Source organism: Nicotiana tabacum, chromosome 22 (genome assembly GCF_000715075.1).
Source record: "Nicotiana tabacum cultivar K326 chromosome 22, ASM71507v2, whole genome shotgun sequence".
In the NCBI taxonomy this organism is placed as follows: Eukaryota; Viridiplantae; Streptophyta; class Magnoliopsida; order Solanales; family Solanaceae; genus Nicotiana; species Nicotiana tabacum.
The window spans coordinates 70,749,838-70,770,344 of NC_134101.1; the positions used below are offsets into that span (position 1 = coordinate 70,749,838).

A 20,507-nucleotide genomic window follows, 5' to 3' on the forward strand; every position below is an offset into this window, starting at 1 on the left:
CTTAACCCAGGTAGAAATGTTTCGCCTAGGGGATCCAGCTCATAGTTCCGAGTAGAAGTACTCTTCACTCAAGATGTTTTACGTATCTTAACCCAGGTAGAACCTTTTCGCTTAGGGGGATCCAGCTCATAGTTTCCGGTAGAAGTACTCTTCGCTCAAGATGCTTTACGTAGCTTAACCCAGGTAGAACCTTTTTGCCTAGGGGGATCTATCTCATAGTTCCAGGTAAAAGTACTCTTCACTCAGGCTGTTTTACATAGCTTAACCCAGGTAGAAACTTTTCTTCTAGGGGGATCCAACTCATAGTTCCGGGTAGAAGTACTCTTCGCTCAGGATGTTTTACGTATCTTAACCTAGGTAGAACCTTTTCGACTAGGGGGATCTATCTCATAGTTTCGGGTAAAAGTACTCTTCGCTCAGGATATTTTACGTAGCTTAACCCAGGTAGAAACTTTTCGCCTAGGGAGATGTAGCTCATAGTTCCGGGTAAAAGTACTCTTCGCTCAGGATGTTTTACGTAACTTAACCCAGGTAGAACATTTTTGCCTAGGGGGATCTAGCTCATAGTTCCAGGTAGAAGTACTCTTCGCTCAGGATGTTTTATGTAGCTTAACCCAGGTAGAACCTTTTCGCCTAGGGGGATCCAGCTCATAGTTTCGGGTAGAAGTACTCTTCTCTTAGGATATTTTACGTAACTTAACCCAGGTAGAACCTTTTCGCCTAGGGGGATCCAGCTCATAGTTCCAGGTAGAAGTACTCTTCGCTCAGGCTGTTTTAAGTAGCTTAACTCAAGTAGAACCTTTTCAGCTAGGGGATCTAGCTCATAGTTTCGGGTAGAAGTACTCTTCGCCCAGGCTTTCTTTTCGTAGTTTAACCAGGTAGAACCTTTTCGCCCAAGGAATTCGGTATTTAATCAGTGATACAGGGTACCAACCCCTGGTTACATTTCCTTTTTAGTAATATAGGGCGCCAATCCCTTATTACATTTCATATCAGTAATATAGGGTACCAACTCCTGATTATATTCTTTTTCTGTAATACAGGGTGCCAACCCCCGATTACTTTCTTTCTCAGTAATACAGGGTTCCAATCCCTGGTTACGTTCCCTTTTCAATAATACATGGCATCAATCCCTAGTTACATTTTATATAAGTAATACAGGGTACCAACCCTTGATTATATTTTTTTTCCGTAATACAGGGTGCCAACCCCTTGTTACATTTTCTTACCAGTATAAGGGTACACCAATCCCTAGTTGACGTTATTATAGACATAGGGTCTCCACTCCCTAGTCACTTTTCCAACATAAGGTCTCCACTCCCTAGTTGATTTTATTTTTGACATAGGGGTTCCACTCCCTAGTCTCTTTTTCAACATAGAGTCCCCACTCCCTAGTTGATTTTTATTTTTAGACATAGGGTATCCACTCCCTAGTTGGTTTTATTTTAGATATAAGGTCTCCACTCCCTAGTCTTTTTTCCAACATAGGGTCTCTCCTCCCTAGTTAATTTTTATTTATAGACATAGGGTCTCCACTCCCTAGTTGATTTGATCTTAAATGCAGGGTACACCACTCCCTAATATCTTTGTTAATATAAGGTACATTATTCCCTCATCGTATTTCCCAACATAAGGTAAACCAATCCTTAATTGAGGTACTATTTAGACAAATCAGGGTACACCATTACCAAAGAATCATATTTTCCTAAGGTACACCAATCCCGATCTTTTATTGCTTTCAATAATAAAGTAATATAGAATTTTGCTACAATAACTCGCGAAAGTTTTCTAGTAAAAATTGGGACAGAAAAATTTCGTTCGTTTTTTTAAAATGTCTGAGCAGGTTTTTACCTCTACGCAGAGGGTTCGAGATGACCAAAAGAAGAATTCTCAATATAGAATAAAGAAAAGAAAAGGAAAAGAAGTGAAATCAAATGCAGAAGCAGATAGAAAGGATATGGACTGCTCAAGACATGACTAAAGTTACGAGTTTTACATTTCTCGTTTTGATCAGAATAAACCATAGAAGAATGAACTAGCACCTGCAGCTAGCAAGCATCAAGGTTCAGAACAGAGTCTGTCTAAAGAACCAGTCAAGATTCAAGATCAAGCTTCAAAAGACTTATAGATAAGAATCTTGTAACTCATAGCTAATAGGCTTGTTTAGTTTCTTTTGATTTTGATGTAATAACAGGACCACATACCGGAGCCTCGACGAAACCTCACTCGACTCTCCATCTCATTATTCCATCACTCTTCTTAAACTACACACGACCTGATTCTCTTATAACCCGGGATATGTAGGCCGTCCAAACTAGGACTCGGTTGCACTCTTTTATCTTATCTCTTCCATTTTGAATAATGGTATGGCAAAAAATAAGTCATGTCGCTCATCTTTTATTTGCCTGAAAACTCTTCATGTTTACAAGCAAAGAAGGGCATGTTGTGAGCACCTAATTTTTTGTCATGCTTGAATATGTTTTTACTCATCTCACCAATACCTCACTCCTTGTCCCCCACACTTTGTCCTCCACTCCTTGTCCCCTGCTCCTTGTCCCTCACTCACAATCCCCATATCCCCATTTCCTTTACGGACACACACACAATATTCATTCACTTTCCATCATCTCTCTTATAAAACAAAACCCTCTATATAGTTGACAAAAAAAATAAGCCGAAAGAGGCAATAAAAATCAGCAAAAAAACAACCCTTTTCCCATTAAAAAATCAGCTTCGAAAATAGCCAAAAAAGCAACAAAATCAGTTAAAATCACCCCCAAAATCAGCTTCATCTCCACCCCGAAATACCCAAAACACGACCTCCAAAGCCTCCCCATTTCAGCTCCAAAAACGAGCTGAAATCTGTTCATAAACCAGCCCTTGAACGACCTCAAAAACAACTGAAAAATGTCCAAAATCAGCTCCAAAACACCATATTTTTAGCCCCGAAATCCAGGCAAAGTAGTCCCCAAAAACGTTCAAAAATAGTAGCTCAAATTGCTGTCATTTTCGCTGAAAAACCAGCCCAGAAACACCATGAAAACAGTCCTAAAACCAGTCCAAAATTCCAGCCAAACACTGCTGAAAAACAGACACTAAATCATTATTAAAACCTGACAGTTTCATCCCAAATCACTTGAAAAATTCGAGGCTAAATCCATTCGAAAGGTTCGGTTGCCGTCAGGTGCAAGGTCGTCCGAGCTCCATACGTTAGCTCCACTTCAGTTTCTCTGTTTTCTCATTGGGTTTGACATTTGTAATTGTACCACCTAGTTTATTCGAATTTTCTTATCAATACATTTGGAAAAGTTTTATTGCTCAAGGTCCGGTTCTTTCTTTCTTTTACTACTCTATTTCATTTCTCTATGATTCAAATATTTTAGATACATGTTACTGATGCTTTACTTCTTCACTTTTCATGTGTGTTTGCTTTTGGATTCTTAATATTATTAGCGGCAGTGAGTTTTATGAGATATAGGTACTAATATGTTTATAGTAGAAAGTATAAAGATTTTATAAGGACTTTTAGGAGTAGACCGAATTTTTTGAGTTGATGAATTAAGAATTCTGTTGGATTTAAGTTTTTTTTTTTGTTACTTTTGTTTACTGTGAAGTTTATAGGAAGTGGCACCCAGATTGATTAGAGGAAACAAGTTATTGGGTCATAGCCTAAGAAGAAAGATGAAATGGATTTTAGAATAATTAATGGGGTGCGAGGTTTGACTAACATTAATAATGCTTGGGCCTTGAGATTTGCGCGAGAGCTGGCCCAAAGTTAATAAATCAAAATCGGGCTCATGTCTTTCATAACCTAGTAGTTGCTATGCTTAGTCCACAAAGCTAAACTACCTTTCTTCCATAACTCTTGCCTCACAAAAATCTTAAATTAGTTTAGGAAGAAATAACTCACAAATCGCTAGTATGCTTTAGGCGCGCAGTAATAAATCAATTATTGTGATTGTGTACACGTTCGCGTGACATAGTTATGTTTTCCAAATTAAAGGCAAAGTACGCGTATGCGCGACTTTGGCCAAACAATCTTAATAAATAATTAAGTGTTATTACTTGTGTACACGCGTGACATGATTTCGACACACGAACAAAACGGATTCACACCCACGTGGTTCGTTTCAAATATAATTCCATAATTACAAATAGCAAGCAATTAAAAATGGTAAAAGATAAAAATACAAAATAGGTCGAAAATATGTAATAATCAAATAATATAAGCCAAATATAATCAATAAAGTGACCGTGCTAGAACCACGGGACTCGGGGAATGCCTTACACCTTCTCCTCGGCCAACAGAATTTCTTATTCGTACTTTGTTTTTGCAGATCAACATGAAAAGAGTCAAATCTTCCTTTGAAAAGAGATTCAAATAAAATATGACTTGGAACACCCAAAAATCAATTCCAAGTGGCGACTCTGTAAATAAAATAATCTCTATTCAAGTTTGTCACTTTAATTGAACAAATTCTTTAACCCACGATCTAAAACACACATATCTTTTGTGGTGTAAAAAGGGGTGTGACATATATAAGTTGTTGAATCCTTTACTTGAAGTACTCTAAGACAAAATTTATATTAGGTCACAAGTTTGAATTCGAGGCGTTCTTGCAATTTGTTTTGGATCCCAATTTTTTGCTTTGCCACTGAAATTTTACATTACTGATTCCAACCCCACCATCAAGAAACATAACTTGCTCTTCCTCCTCAATTTACTAAAGTTTCAGACAGAGCAAGCATCACTTTTCGTGTAGGCATAATTTATTCTTACTGGGACCAAAAGTAGGGACAATATATATATTCCTAAGCAATTCCTAGAATATGGAAACCAAAAGTTTTCTAATATTCCACCATGCATATCACGAACAAAGATATTAATATTCCTATATATAAATGGAACAAACAAATTCAGATACAATAATCTGTGATAGTAATAATTGGAATTACTGTTGCACTGGTCGAGAAAATGTCTACCAATGATAATAAGCAACATTTCAAGGTCTGCTTCTGCTGGTCACTAGGATTCAAGTTAAGGGGAGGTGAAATACCAGAAGATATTAAGCAAGTCTTTGAATTTTACTCAGTAAACGGGATTATGAGCATAGATAATCTAATTAATTTCTTAGAGAAAGAACAGAAGGAGGTGAATGTTACAAAAGTGGCCCAAATTATATTCAATAGCCTCAAGCATCATCACAATATTGTCCACAAAAGAGGATTGAATCTTGATGCTTTCTTTAAATATCTTATTGGTGATTATAACTTTGCCCACCAGTCTAAGGTATTAAAATTATCTTTGTCAATTTCTCCTTTAGATACAAACTTTTACTGCTCTTCTTTACTTTCTGCCTATTGTTGGTTATTTAGGTCCACCAAAATATGGATGCTCCGTTGGCTCATTATTTTATATACACTGGACATAACTCTTACTTAACTGGAAACCAGCTGAGCAGTGATTGTAGTACTGAACCTATAAAGAAGGCACTAAAGAAAGGAGTTAGAGTGATTGAATTGGACCTTTGGTCTAATATTACCAAAGATGATATCGATGTTCGTCACGGAGGGTAACTATTTCTTAATTGAACTACTTTTACTATGTAATTACCATATATCAGTTTTTCTTGACTTTCTGCAATTCTTTGATTCCGTATTGAATATAGATCCTGGTCTTTCTTGTTACATGTCTGTTTATTATAACCTGTTTTTTTAAAATGTCAGAGACCATGTATGACCAGATTTTCATGTCTGTTTATTATGACCTTTTTTTTAATGTTAAAGAAGCAAATTGCTGTTCTGAACATCGATCTTTCCTTTTTCATTCTTATTTAAGACATCAATATTTAGCATTTTCTGGATCCAATTTACAATGAAATGTAAAAATCTACAGTACTAAAGAGATTACCAAAGATAATAAACGACGATAAATTCTAACATCACTATAAAATTGAAAACTGCAGGACACTGACAACTCCTGTTAAACTAAGCAAATGTCTGAAAGCCATAAAGGAGGTTGCTTTCTCAGATTCTGAATATCCTGTTATATTAACCTTTGAAGACCACCTTCATCCTTACCCACACCTTCAAAAAAAAGTCGCTCAGGTGAACCTATATATATTTCATAGCGAAATTTCAATTTATTGTTACAAGCACTGTTTTAAAAGGCGTTTCCGAGGCGAGCCCTGGGGTGAGGCGCACCAAAAATGTCTCGAGGCGATGGTATGGGGCGAAAGTCTCAAGAGGGTTACGCCCGAGCGTACGCTGGGCGTTTGAGGCGCGTTTTTGTCGTGAAGCGTAAGACCAGAGACTTTTTCAAATTAAAATAAAATTTGTTAAATAAGTCTTTCATATAATACCCAAATTCTCAAAAGTCAGCTTGTAATTACTCAAATATTTTAAAAAGGAACTGAAATGTATTAAATTTAAAAGTCAAGACCTTTTTTATTGATTGAAGCCCTAATTTATGGTCTTTCCCAATTCTTTATTTTGTCCCTAGTCTGCTAATATCTCCCAAAAGCAAACGAATATTCAATTTTTTTTACAAATACAAAAAGAATTTCATTCTCGTTCATAGTAGCAAGTTCAAAGTTGAAATTACTGGTTAGTCATCCTTTTTATCTTCCATGTAGAAAACTTTATTCTTTTCGACTCAAGTTACTTGTGCTTGTAATTAGTAGAGTATAATATATTATTTTGATTAGTTTTGTGGGGGGATGGAGCATATCTATATATATATTTTTTTCACATATTTATAGTTTTCTTCAATTTTTATGCAATTTTACCTATTTATAAATATTTACTGTAATTATATTATTGTATAAAATATTAAAAATTAAATACACATAGGACTTACGCCCGTGCCTCGGGGCTTACGCATCGCTGATGCACATATAAACGTCTCGCCTTACGCTCACGCCTTTTAAAACACTGGTTACAAGGTATCATGCAATATACCATGTAAGTGTATTTTAATAGGTAACTTGTCTTATTTTTCAAATTACTAATCCTACTTCTTATGAACAGTTATTGTAACTATCTTTTAGGTTCTCTCATACTGTAAAACATCTTTTACATAGATATTGCATAGAAGTTAAACTCTTCTTTTAGTATAAAATTAACGCACGTAATCCTCTGAGGTATTAGAATACTGGAATACTTTGCTTATTCTATGTACATTTGAATACTTTGCTTATTCTATGTCAACATAATCTTGAACGCAGATGGTCAAGAAAACATTTGGTTCCATGCTATTCATCCCAAAATCAGAAATGGACGAATTTCCTTCACCAAACTTTTTAAAGAATAAAATCTTAATTTCGACGAAACCACCACCAAAAAGTAGCCCTGAATCAGACAAGGTAATCACAGAGCGGACTTTTGGAGAATGAACTTGATACAAATACTCAGGTTTAACTTGTCCTTATTATTCTCCGGCCCTTGTTTTGCATATCCTTATCAGTGTAATTTAACATGTTATAATACAATATGTTTTACTCTATTCTGTAGCTAGGTCACCGTATCAAGTTTGATATGGAGAGTTACATGTTGGTGAGTTTGATAGTATAATTATTTTTTACACTGTAGTGCATAGAACATAAGTTTCGAAAAATGAGGTAGTTTACCTCTTAAACGGGTTTAAATACATTACCATTATATTGTTAGTGTATGTATACTCAGAGTCAAACCTATGCAATAGCTAGAGAGGTCACGGGCACCCGTAAAGTTCGACAAAAATTTCATATATACATGTATATGTCTTTAGAAAATAGTGATATATTAATAGTGGTCACCCTATATATATACAAAACAGATTTGGTTGAATCAAAAAATACAACTACCACCTTCAAATCATGAGTCCGCCTCTGGGTATACTATAAGCTAAATCTCTTTAGACATGATATTTTTCTAACACTTTCCTTCAATTAATTGGTATATAGGAGAGGGATGAAGACCAGGATGAGGAGTTCGAAGAAGTTCTCAAATATAGAGATTTGATAGCAATCCATGCCACGAAGCATAAAGGTGGCATGGAAAATTTTGGGAGGCATGCAAGTTTTGATAAAGTTGGACGTCTTAGCATGAATGAACAAGCCCTTGAAAAAGCTTTAGCTGTCACTGAACACGGCCATCAACTAATTCGGTAAGTTATATAATTAAATCATCAGTTTATTATTTTTGATATAATTATTTCCAGAAAATATTTTCACTCACCAATTAGATACCAAAAAAGTTAATGTACTTTTTTATTTATGTACTGTAGAATTGATGAGATAGTATTATTTTTCTTACTTCAGATTTACTCAACGACATATATTAAGGGTGTACCCAAAGGGTGCACGCATTAATTCATCAAACTATGATCCTCTAATTGCATGGATGCGCGGAGCTCAGATGGTTGCATTTAACATGCAGGTCGAGTAGTACTCTATCTTGCCATTTCCTTCATATATATATATACTTTCAGTTAAGGGTAATGAAAAATAAAGAAATTCTGACAAAAGAAGGTCAAGATTACAGTTAGAACCTTAATTAATTAAATATTTCTATATATGTAACAGGGTTATTGTAAGTACCTATGGATGATGCAAGGATTTTTTCGAGCCAACGGAGGATGTGGTTATGTGAAAAAACCAGAATTTTTACTAAGTGCTGATGGCGCATGTCATGAAGTTTTCAATTCCATGGCCTTGCCAGTGAAGACAATTCTCAAGGTTTATATTACTAACATACTAAAGAATTTTTACTAAGTCCTGGATCCGTCTGTGCTTGCGCTTCTGCTTGAGAATAACATATGTATAAATTTCATTTTGATAAAAAGGTAAAGATATACATGGGAGAAGGTTGGCGTGCAGACTTCCACTTTAGACACTTCGATTATTGTTCCCCTCCAGACTTCTATGCCAGGGAAAGTTGCTGGCTGGTTAGGACATTACCAGAGATTTATAGTTTACATTATTGACAAAATAAATTAATTATATTGAGAAAATTGCAGGTTGGAATTGCGGGAGTCCCTGCTGATACTAAGAAGATGTGCAAAACTAGGATAGTTGACGATCAATGGTTACCAATATGGAATGAGGAATTCGAATTCCCAATTCGTGTTCCTGAACTGGCTTTGCTTCGCATTGATGTTAAAGATTATGACCCCTCTGGAGAAGATGAATTTGCAGGACAAACATGTTTGCCAGTTTCTGAGCTCAGGACTGGGATTCGATGCGTTCCATTGTATAAGCACAGAGGAGACGTCTACAGATCCGTAAAACTTCTCATGCGTTTCGAGTTCATGAGTCCTTAAACTTCTCATGTGTTTAGAGGTGCACTAACAATAGTTGACTAACAAAGATACTACTGTATATAACTATTGGTATCAATAACTAACTTGATATGATAATTTGATAATAATGTAGAACTTGTTGTATACCTGGTTATAGTGGCACTAATTGTGAAACTTTTTCAACTTTGTACGTACCTTAAACTCTATCATCTTATAAGAGCACAAGCTTATCTGAAATTAAAAAAACATAAAAAGAGCTTACTTTTTTTACCAAATTACTATCTTTTATATCTCCAGTTTGCCCAATGAACTTTGTCAATCTGTATCATCAAATAAATCACCGAACAATAGAATAGAGAGAATAGTACCATTATCCACTATTCCATTATGACCAGCTCAATATAAGGAGAGATTCTACGTGCAACGAATGCAGTTATTTAGAAAAGCCCAAATGAAAATTCTGTTTGTACCCACTCCTTTTGGACTTAAACATGGAAAGACCTAATTAGACGACGGTCTCATCCGCACAGTTGTACTGGATTTTTACCTAGCTATACTATATTAAAAATTTATTTACATATATTCTCTATGTTTTGAAGTTTTTAATAAGTATCTAAGTTTTTCTTACAAATTGTATATATTGTCTTCAATTAAGGGATTCAATTATATCATTTCCTTTATTTTTTCTTCTCCTCTTCTTTTTCCTTTTTTTTTTTATATCAAAATCCCTTAATCTACGCCTAGAATCTCTATCTTCTCTCTTTCCACCATTACCAATAACTTTATATTATTAAAAAATATTCTAAAATTTTATGATAATTGTATGATAACTGTATCATAATTGTATTTGAATTGTATTAGATACATCAATGCCTAAAATATAAATGTATCATGCTTTTATCACAATTATATCTAACTTGTATCCGGTATATTAATACCCAAAATAATACCTGATACAATACTAATAAATTAATATACAATTATCATACTTGTGATACAAACTGTGAAATTCGTCACGAATGCACAACTGCTCGTAATAATATACAATGAATATACAATTATCATACATTTGTAATACAGTTCCTGCAACAATTATGATACCTATACAATTATAATACAGTCGTGGTACATTTCTGAAAAATTGTGACACAATTATGATCTTCATCTTCTTCAAGTTTCAATCACAACTCTATACTAAAAATTTAATATAATCGTATTATAATTATATTAGTATTGTATCGAGTATTATTATTGATGTATCATATACAAATCACATACAATAAAGATTTTAGAAAGAAAGAAAACAAGATTCAAAACTTACCCACAACTTGATTTTATAGCAATATTTCGAATTTCGTCGCATTGTATCAATAAGAAATAGAGATTTTGGGTGATTAGTAAGAAAGAGAGAAATTGAATTTCAAAAGCTTTGGAAGAGGAAAAGAATCTTCAATTTGGGGGGCATCTGGATAACTTTGGGTAAGCAAGATTTTGGTAAGTCGAGATTTCTTATTGTGGGTAAGAATAATTTTGGCTAATTGTTAAGAAAGAGAAAAGATGATTTTGTAATCCTTTGAAAAAGGAAAGAATCTTAAGGGTGTGTTTGGTATGACGGAAAATATTTTCTCATTTTTCACTGTTTGGTTGCACAAAATAGTTTGGAAAATATTTTCTTAGATATCACATTTTTCTGAAATTGAAGGAAAATGACTTCCCTAAAAAAATTTAGGAAAACATTTTCTAAAAACTCCATCTGGATAACTTTGGGTAAGCAAGATTTTGGTAAGTCGAGATTTCTTATTGTGGGTAAGAATAATTTTGGCTAATTGTTAAGAAAGAGAAAAGATGATTTTGTAATCCTTTGAAAAAGGAAAGAATCTTAAGGGTGTGTTTGGTATGACGGAAAATATTTTCTCATTTTTCACTGTTTGGTTGCACAAAATAGTTTGGAAAATATTTTCTTAGATATCACATTTTTCTGAAATTGGAGGAAAATGACTTCCCTAAAAAAATTTAGGAAAATATTTTCTAAAAACTCCAGCTACTCTCACATCTAACCCCAACCCCCCTCTCTCCAATAAGTTTTTTTTTTCTTTTCAGATTTCAGTTTTTTTCTTTTCCGTCGCCCTCTCCCCCCAAAAAAAAATTACCTTTTTTTTGTATTTTTCAATTTTCTGTTTTTCCGTTTTTCTGCACCACCAAAGTTATGAGTTCAGAGGTTTATGTGTTTGGAAGTTTACGGGTTTAGAAATTATAGAGTTTACGGGTTCAAAAGTGTGCGGGTTCAAAAGTTTAACGGTTTATAAGTTTATCAAATTTATGGGTTGGGAAGGTTGTTGGTTCGAAAGTTTATGACTCCATATTTATTGTATCTAAATTATTTATGAATACTCTTGAGAAGTTATTTTCCTTAATTTGCATACCAAACATCGGAAAATGAGTAAGATTACTACTTGTTTTTCAAGAAAATATTTTTCACAGAAAATATTTTTCGTTATACCAAACACACCCTAAATGTATGAGTAATTCTTCGAAATGGGGGTTGAATGTCATGTAACTGATAGGCTAGATTTAAGAGATCTTGAATTTCTTCTTTTTTACGGTTTTGTATATAACTAGTAAATATAGATATAAAAAGTAATTAATAAGGAACCTAAATAAATATGATAAATAGATTTTTATTATAGTATTGCTAGGTAAAAACTCCTTGTATATATATTAGAACCTTGTACCTACTTGAATATTAATTAGAATTTATACGCAGGGACGGACCTAGTGCATTAGGTATGATTTCGTCTGAACCGTTAACTTTAATTTGATCATATATATGTGCTAAAAGATTCACTAAATTAGTATAATTAATAGATTCTGAATCAAGTAAAATAGAATGAGTTTTGATAGAATTCTGAACTCGAATTCGTTAAGTTCAAATTCTAAATTCGTAAGTATTATAGTGAACAATAATGTATTCTAGTCATATCATATTATCATAGTAATAATAATATATCATATGTATGGAACTCTCGCTGATCTTACAGTTACTCGTAGTTCACCAATATCAGAAACAAAGAAGATGAAGTAAGGTCAATTTTTTTTAAGGATATATAAAAGGTTATGATTCACAGGTAGGTTTGAAAATCACTCTTCCTATTAAAAAATTTTCAACTTCAGTTGTTCAACTACAATCCACATCAAAAGAAAATTTTCCACCGAAATAAATGGAAAATACGGGCTTATTTTGTATGCTCGTTCAATTTTGTTAAGGCTGCAGCTAGATGTTAACTTAAATTATTATCGAATGTACCCCGAAGGGACCTAACTTAAATTTTTATTGATCAAAGTATAAAATTGGCTGGTCGATCAAAACTAATTGTATTCGTTAGATAAAAAGTATATAAAATATATATATAATATACACATATATAAATAATATATATTTTATCGCCTATAATTTTTAAAAGCGACTAAAAATATATATTTCTCGTTTTTTTATCGGTTACCGAATGGACAAAGAGACCTGAGTTAGATACTGAACAAAAATCATTGCACTTCTTTTTAGAAATAGATTCATAAAATATCATAAAGTTTTGAGGATGAGTTTAATTAGTGCGGAAGACACTTTCGTTTAATGGGATGCAGTTAACTTTTGAACCAAACTTTATGATTGAGCCAAAATTTCTACTATTAAAATATGTAGTACACTTAAAACAAAATTAGTGATGAATTCACAGACAATTTATCGTTAATTAATGGCATATTGACTTGTCAGGGTCTCATATACTAGCTTCGCATATCTGATAGGAACCTCAAAATTAGAGGACCTAAGTTAGATACTGAACAAAATGGTTTAGAATTCACTTTTTTTAGAAATAGATTCATTAAGAAATTCTATAGTTTTGAGGAGCAGCTTAGTGCGTAATGTCACTTTCGTTTAATAGGATGCAGCCATGCAGGTAATTACACGAACCGAACTTTATGATTGAGCCGAAAACTCTATTAACTAAAAACAAAATTACTGATGAATTCACAGATAATTTTCCATTAATTAATGTCATATATTAACTAGACAGTCAACTTAATTGTGCTCGTCAACAAAGATTAAGTGACCCCGGTTCCCCCAAAAAAAGAAAGAATTGGTTAACTAATGACGTCATTCAGATTTTTCAAAAGAGTATTTCTCGTCGTGCACAAAAGAAATAAAGATTTGGGCGTGATGGAAAAGTAAAAGGTTATTCTCCCCTCCCCATTCCCACCTTCTTTTCCCTTATGAATAAAATAAAGACTTGAAATTCAGTTGTTTTGTCGTTTCTGTCGTAATGTATCGAAGTGAGAATCGGAAGTTTATATCGTTTTTCGTCGTCTACTCTCCAAAAAACGAGAGGATTATCTATATTCGGTCGAAATCGACCTCGTGGTACATCCTAACCGCCGACATAGTAAGCCAGGCTCGAGACATGACAATAAAGGATTAAAGATCAACCTCAAATCCCACCGGGCTAGAACCCGGAGATAGGATGCCTGCCTTCGAGAATATCGAGACCATGATCCCGAAACCGGTCCTAGCCTCAAACGACTTTCAAGAAACATTGTCAGCGTAGCCAACGGAAGACCGAAATATCAGTGACCGGCCGGATATTACAGCGGTAATCTTGGTACGTACAGATAAAGAACCGGCAATCAGTAAATCAAAAGATTTTTACCTTTTATAGAATTGCACCTAAAATAGGATTTCTCTACTATATAAAGGGGTATGATAATTCATAAAGTACATTGTAACACGCATTCCAAAGCAATATATCGTTATTTTTTCTGTTATTAGTTCTTCTTCTTTTGTTCATCAGTGCTTGTTGTTACGACCCCAGATCGAGGGCAAATATTTTACTAAGGCTTAAATCGCCTTCCTCGAGTAGTTTGAGCTTACTTTATCCTTATTTATTTAATTTGTCTTTATTTGATGTTTTGTGTCAAATAAATCCGCGTATTCTCAAAATCACTTATAAATTTAATTATTATCCAATTTTAAGGATAAACATCTCCATACTAAAATTTATAGGAAAAGAGTGGTAAAATAATTTCCACGCCAAACATTTCAGAAAAAAAAAATATACGAAGCGTTGAAATCGTCTAAGTTGGAATTAATTGAAACAGTAAATGCCAAAAAACAGAAAATTGAAAGGAGCTTCTAGAAAAGGGAAAATCATTGGAGGTTCCGAACTCGACAGGCACTTTCTGTGTCACCATGTGAGTGTGTGTCGATAACTTCAACGTGGACGCAGTGCGCATTCTTAGTCAAGAAAATAACAATTGATCCATCCACTCAAGGCAACTCCAACGATGAAGCCAGCCCGCGATATATATGGCAAACGAACACACATCCTTCACTAAAATTGACAGCCCTGTCGATTGAAGAACTAAGGTTCTATACGTCTTTGAAGAATGATGGGACTGTTTCCTTCCGTGTGTCGCTCAATTACCTCATACCTTTAAAAAAAAAAACAAATCCACAAATACTACTCCCTATTACCTTCCGGTACGAAGCTATGTATACGATACAATATTAACTGCTATTATTTAAAAAATAGACTTTGAATATTTTTGCATAACCTACTGACAAAAGGGTGTTCAAATTGAATTATCCTTATTGAATTTTTTGGTTTCGCTACTAATTACATTGTGATATAAAAGGAAAGAAAAAATTGAATTCATACTTAAAATAGCCTTGATACAGTTATAAACGTCGATGATCCTTATAATACTTAGAAACAAAGGGGCTTTTGCATCTATACCCGATTTTGAGGTTACAATTGAACCTATACCCATTTTGCAAAAATATTTGTAAGCCTACCCACTTTATGATCAACTTCAGACTTATCGAGTCTGAAGTTAAAAAACAAATTAGCCTGAAGTGAAAATTTGCACTTCAGATGCACTTAAGGCTAAAAGGTCTGAAGTGCAACCAATATTTTCATACACTTAAGGCTAAATAGGTCTAAAGTGCAAATTGCCCAAAAACAGAAATTTACTCTTCGAATTTATCAATTCAATATACGATTTAATACCTAAATCTATTCCAAATGAGGTCAAATTTAAAACATAACCTCCAAATATCATCAAGAACAAAGCCCAATCATCAATTTGTCAAAATAGCAATAAATCTAACGAACCCATTTTGCAATTAAGAAAAAGAAAAAGAAGAAATCCTAATCATAATAAAAAATAAAGCGCAGCAATAGCTCGCCACTGTAAAACATCATAAACTATCTTAAAATATGTTCACAAACACTATATAAAATCACTGTTACCCGAAGAAGGAGAAGAAGAAGAAGAAGAAGAACGAGGAAAAAAGGCCTGAAATTGTTTAAAAAGTGGATACATGTTAAAATGAGGGCGACCAAATAGGACACCCCGTACAATATTTACGAAATCAAATAAGTTGGTATTTCCAAGGTTTAACTTATTACTTATAAGCTTGTTATTAACCTTATTCTTTAAGTTACCAACTTATACTTAATATAGAATTGGCTTCACAATGATTTAATAGTGCACATTGTATATTTGGTTTTATATTCTTTGCAATATAATACTAAAAATGTATTCAAACTATCAAGTTGCTCAGAGCAGCTACAAGTAATTTTCAGTATAACTATTGATTAGAAACCAAAAAAAAAGTAAATAATATATTATAATCTATAAAATTATACTCAAAGTGTAAATTTTCTTTAAACTATCAAGATATGTAACTTAAATTCATAGATCAAGCCCTAATATTTGTACTATTTAAAGTAATTTTATATATGATTAAATAATATTTCTGTAACAACTTGATTGAAAAAGAAGATGAGTGTTTTTTATAACCGTTAAATTATAGTGAAAATAGCATAGGCTAGCAAGTTTTCGAACTACTAATTGAAAAATAACCAATATTTTTAAAATAATTAAAAAATAATCACCATTTTATACGAGGATAAAATCTGGACAAAAATACCCTAGCTGAAATACAGAAAGTTCCAGCATAATATGTTAGATTATGGAGTTCCTGCGTATAAACTTCCAGTATATTATGTTGGAACTCTAGCACATTATGAAATTCCAACACATTATGCTGAAATCTCATATGTAAAATATTCAAACTCCAACATATTATGCTGCAATATTTTCGGATTTTTAAGGATATTTTTGTTCATATTTTATTTTTACATAAAAAAGTTACTAAATTTCGATTACTTTTCAAAATATGGCTAATTTTCAATTAGCTATTGTAAATCAAGCTATTTTTTCTTTTTTTCCCTAAATTATATTATAATGTAATTTTTTAAAATTGTACAACTTAATAAACCCATGAATGAAGTCAATGTGGAGTCTTGTTTTAGCCCAAAACCCACATTTCTGAATTTGCATTTCATCTAGCATTTGCATTTTCATTTCATCTTCATTTTCATTTTCATTTTCATTTTGAAAAAAGTGAGGTCACGAGAGGGAAAAGAAATTTCTTCTTTCATTTCCTTAATTTAATTACTGTACAAATTCAATATTTGCGTTCTCTCTCTCCACCTGTCCCTTTCTATTGATAGGTCGTATGTTAATCTTGTGTATAGTTAAAAGGAGGCATTCCAGTTGCGTCCATTAGCAACTCATTTCTTGTTAGTGTGTTGCTCCTTTCTCTCTGCACAAAACCTGGGCTTAAAACCCCTCCTTTGTCTCTCTTTCTCTCTTCAAGACTTGAGGTATACTTCTCTTTTTATTATTCTTCTTAGTTTGTATTACTATTATTAACTAGTTGGATCACTCTACTTGTTCATGTATAGAATTTTTAATTGTCTGCAATTAGTTCTTGGCTTATTTCTATTTGGGGTATACCATGATAAGGATCTCAAGAAAGATTCATTGTAGTTGTAAAAATGTTTGCTTTATCGTTCATAGTAACTGCAAATTCGCAAACTTTTCACTTACAGTGCTCAAGGAATGGAACCTTTATTTCAAGAATGATACTTTGCTGCTAGAATTTGTAGTCCAGTTGGGGTTTCATAAACATGCCTTTAGTATATATAGCATCTCATGCTAATGATTAAAATTTGATGTTTATGTGACCTTCTTTATTGCTTTTATGTTATATGTGGTCTTGAAATTTCATTAACATTAGACAAGTTGGACTATTGGGCTTGCTGCACTTCTTTTTTTGGGGTTATTTTTTTGTGAATTAGATAACATCTTGTGCTGAATGTTTCTCTTGTACGATGTTGTAGAGAAGTACAGACCATATCATGTGTAGTGGTTCTAAGAGTAAGGTCTGTTCTGCTGATTTAGCCATGGAAGCTGAAATTCAGAAGCAAAAGGATCTTCTCCCTGGTTTCTCCCTCTTGCTCGAGTTATCAGCCTCGGATGATATTATCAACTTCCAAAAGGCTGTAGAAGAGGAGGGTCATGACATGAATGAGGTGGGTTTATGGTATGGTAGGAGAATTGGTGTAAAGAAGATGGGATATGAGGAGAGGACACCCCTTATGATTGCTGCTACTTTTGGTAGCAAACGGGTGCTGAATTATATGCTTGAGAAGGGCTGTCTTGATGTTAATCAAGCCTGTGGTTCCGACGGGGCTACATCGCTTCACTGCGCAATTGCTGGTGGCTCTTCAGCTTTGCTTGAGGTTGTCAAGCTCTTGCTTGATGCTTCTGCTGATGTGAATTTGGTTGATGCAAATGGAAAACAGGCTGTTGACCTGATCTCAGCTCAGGGCTGTTGTCTCAACTCTAGGAGGAAGATACTGGAGCACTTGCTTGGAGGAAGCAGCGACGACGGGGAAGCAAGTGGACTCATCGATCAGATTATCTCTGAACAAGCAGAAGAACAGCTGTTATTGACTCCAAACATCTCTAAATTTGGGAGCGAGAAGAAAGAGTATCCTGTTGATCCCTCTCTTCCGGACATAAAGATTGGGATATATGGGACAGATGACTTCAGAATGTACATATTTAAGGTGAAACCATGCTCAAGAGCTTACTCCCATGACTGGACAGAGTGTCCCTTTGTACACCCTGGTGAAAACGCAAGAAGGCGTGACCCTAGAAAATACCACTATAGTTGTGTCCCTTGTCCAGACTTTCGCAAGGGGGCATGCCAGCGAGGAGATGCTTGTGAGTATGCGCATGGGATTTTTGAGTGCTGGCTTCACCCTGCACAGTACCGAACTCGTATGTGCAAGGACGAAACAAATTGCAATAGGAGGGTGTGCTTCTTTGCCCACAAACCTGAAGAGCTCCGCCCCTTGTACCCTTCTACAGGGTCTGCTATGCTTTCACCTAGATCTTATTCCAATGATGCTCTGTCATTGGATATTGCATCAATTTCTCCGCGAGCCCTTGGTTCTCCATCATTTATGATGCCTCCTACTTCAACTCCACCTATGTCTCCTTCTACAGTGGCTTCTTCTGTGGGTGGATCTTTGTGGCCTTGCCAATCCAGTCTTGCAACTCCAACCTTGCAGCTGCCTATAAGTAGGTTGAAAACCGCATATAGTGCCAGAGACGTGGAGTTAGATAATGGTTTACTTGGATTCGAAAGTCATCATCTGCGACAAGATCAACTGATGGATGACTTATCTGCTCTTTCTTCACCGTCCGGGTGGAACAGTTCTTCGGCCAAAGCTGCTGCTTTTGCAGCTTCTTCTAGTGATAGAAACGGTGAACTTGGTAGGCATGGTGGATTGAAACCCACTAATCTTGATGATATCTTAGCGACCCTTGATTCCAAAATTTTGTCTCAGCTACAAGGGCTATCACTTGATGCTGGATCACCCCAACTACAATCTCCCAAAGGGATGCAGATGCGACAAAATATGAACCAGCAACTTATGACAGGCTATTCTTCCGGTCAATCTTCACCATCTTTTAGGACATCATCTTCGTTTGGGATTGATCCATCTGGTGCTGCAGCAGCAGCTTTGAGTTCAAGGTCTGCTGCATTTGCCAAACGAAGCCAGAGTTTCATCGATCGTGGTGCTCCAGGCCGTCTCTCTGGGATATCTTCATCCCTTTCTAACACGTCCGCTGTGCCTCCTAACCTCTCAGGTTGGGGTTCCCCTGATGGTAAATTGGACTGGGGTATTCAGAAGGAAGAGCTCAATAAGTTGAGAAAATCTGCTTCCTTTGGTTTACGGAGCAGTGGCAGTAGGTTTCCTATGAGTGAACCCTCAATTTTAAACTCTTCTGCTGAGCCTATGAGTTCAAGACAATTATCTAGGGAAGATCAGCAATATCATCTGAATGCTAGTCGAGGTTCTGAGACGATTCCAACATGGGCAGATCAGTTATACATGGAGCAGGAGCAGATTGTGCATTGATGGTGAAGATTGGAGCTGGGCTTATTCTTTCTTGAAGTAGTATCTAACAAGTTCTTTTCCCATTTTTTGAATTCATTTTTTCATATTCACCATCTTGTTGATGAAAGGATACTGATAAGCAGAACAGAGAAAGAGAGCTAGAGAAAGGACTTGGTCAGGGTGGAAGAATTCTGCTCATTCAAAATATTTTGATTTTTGAGTTTTGAATATTGAAAAGTGATGTCTGCTTTAATGGCATCACTATAGAATATGTAACAGGGCGACGAATAATGAAATACGAGTGAAATGGTCCTTTAATTCAAGAGTCAAGTTATCAGGTTACGCTTCCCTATAATTTTTGTACTTTGTTTGTATGAATAAGTACACAAGGAGATAAAATTGATTATTCAATCCCATTCTTGGCAATTTTTGCTGACACTGGTCCTCCACAATTATGCAGTGTGTTTGTGCCGCATAAAATTTTCTTACACTATTTATGCATATAACTTATATCCATAAATTACACAAAAGAACTGAGAAGATATAATCATATTTTTGTGTATGTTATGCTTATCATAAAATGGAAAGAACTGGGAAATGTAAGTCCAAGAAAATCTCTTGAGACTTGATTAATTATGATGCAACTATAGATTATATATATTCTTTTGTTCGCTCCATTAAAGCAATAGTGGATTAGTAGTTATCTATATGGAGTGGAATGCCATTGTGCATCTCATTTAACCTTTTTCGGAATTTGGACGATTGCCCAGAGCTAATAATAGAAGCGTGACTTGTTTTTCTCGTCATACTTTTACCCTGGTTGACTGAAACAATTACGACCAAAGAAATTTAGTTTTGTTTTTTCCCCCCCCGCTTGTCGCTTTTCTCCCTTAATCTGGTTTTGGACAACA

The 20,507-nt window shown here is 34.6% G+C and overlaps 2 protein-coding genes across 4 annotated transcripts; both read left to right on the plus strand.

Annotated features, from left to right (window-relative positions):
* The first annotated feature begins 4,567 nt into the window (after positions 1 to 4,567).
* On the plus strand, positions 4,568 to 9,461 carry LOC107815540 (phosphoinositide phospholipase C 2). Of its 3 annotated transcripts, none has more exons than XM_016641148.2 (9): positions 4,568 to 5,290; positions 5,377 to 5,573; positions 5,967 to 6,108; positions 7,227 to 7,364; positions 7,944 to 8,146; positions 8,301 to 8,418; positions 8,565 to 8,717; positions 8,825 to 8,926; positions 8,999 to 9,461. In XM_016641148.2, the coding sequence occupies exons 1-9, from the start codon at positions 4,976 to 4,978 to the stop codon at positions 9,299 to 9,301; spliced, it is 1,671 nt and encodes a 556-aa protein (XP_016496634.1). In that variant the 5' UTR covers positions 4,568 to 4,975; the 3' UTR covers positions 9,302 to 9,461. The 3 variants fall into 3 exon arrangements, with proteins under 3 accessions (XP_016496634.1, XP_075100726.1, XP_016496636.1); XM_075244625.1 differs by having other exon boundaries at positions 4,570 to 5,290; positions 8,825 to 8,915; XM_016641150.2 differs by lacking the exon at positions 8,825 to 8,926 and having other exon boundaries at positions 4,570 to 5,290.
* Positions 9,462 to 16,794: 7,333 nt separating this feature from the next.
* On the plus strand, positions 16,795 to 20,007 carry LOC107815541 (zinc finger CCCH domain-containing protein 66). The gene is made up of 2 exons (XM_016641151.2): positions 16,795 to 17,004; positions 17,524 to 20,007. Exon 2 carries the CDS (start codon positions 17,542 to 17,544, stop codon positions 19,615 to 19,617), a length of 2,076 nt encoding a protein of 691 aa, XP_016496637.1. The 5' UTR covers positions 16,795 to 17,004; positions 17,524 to 17,541; the 3' UTR covers positions 19,618 to 20,007.
* Positions 20,008 to 20,507: the final 500 nt, after the last annotated feature.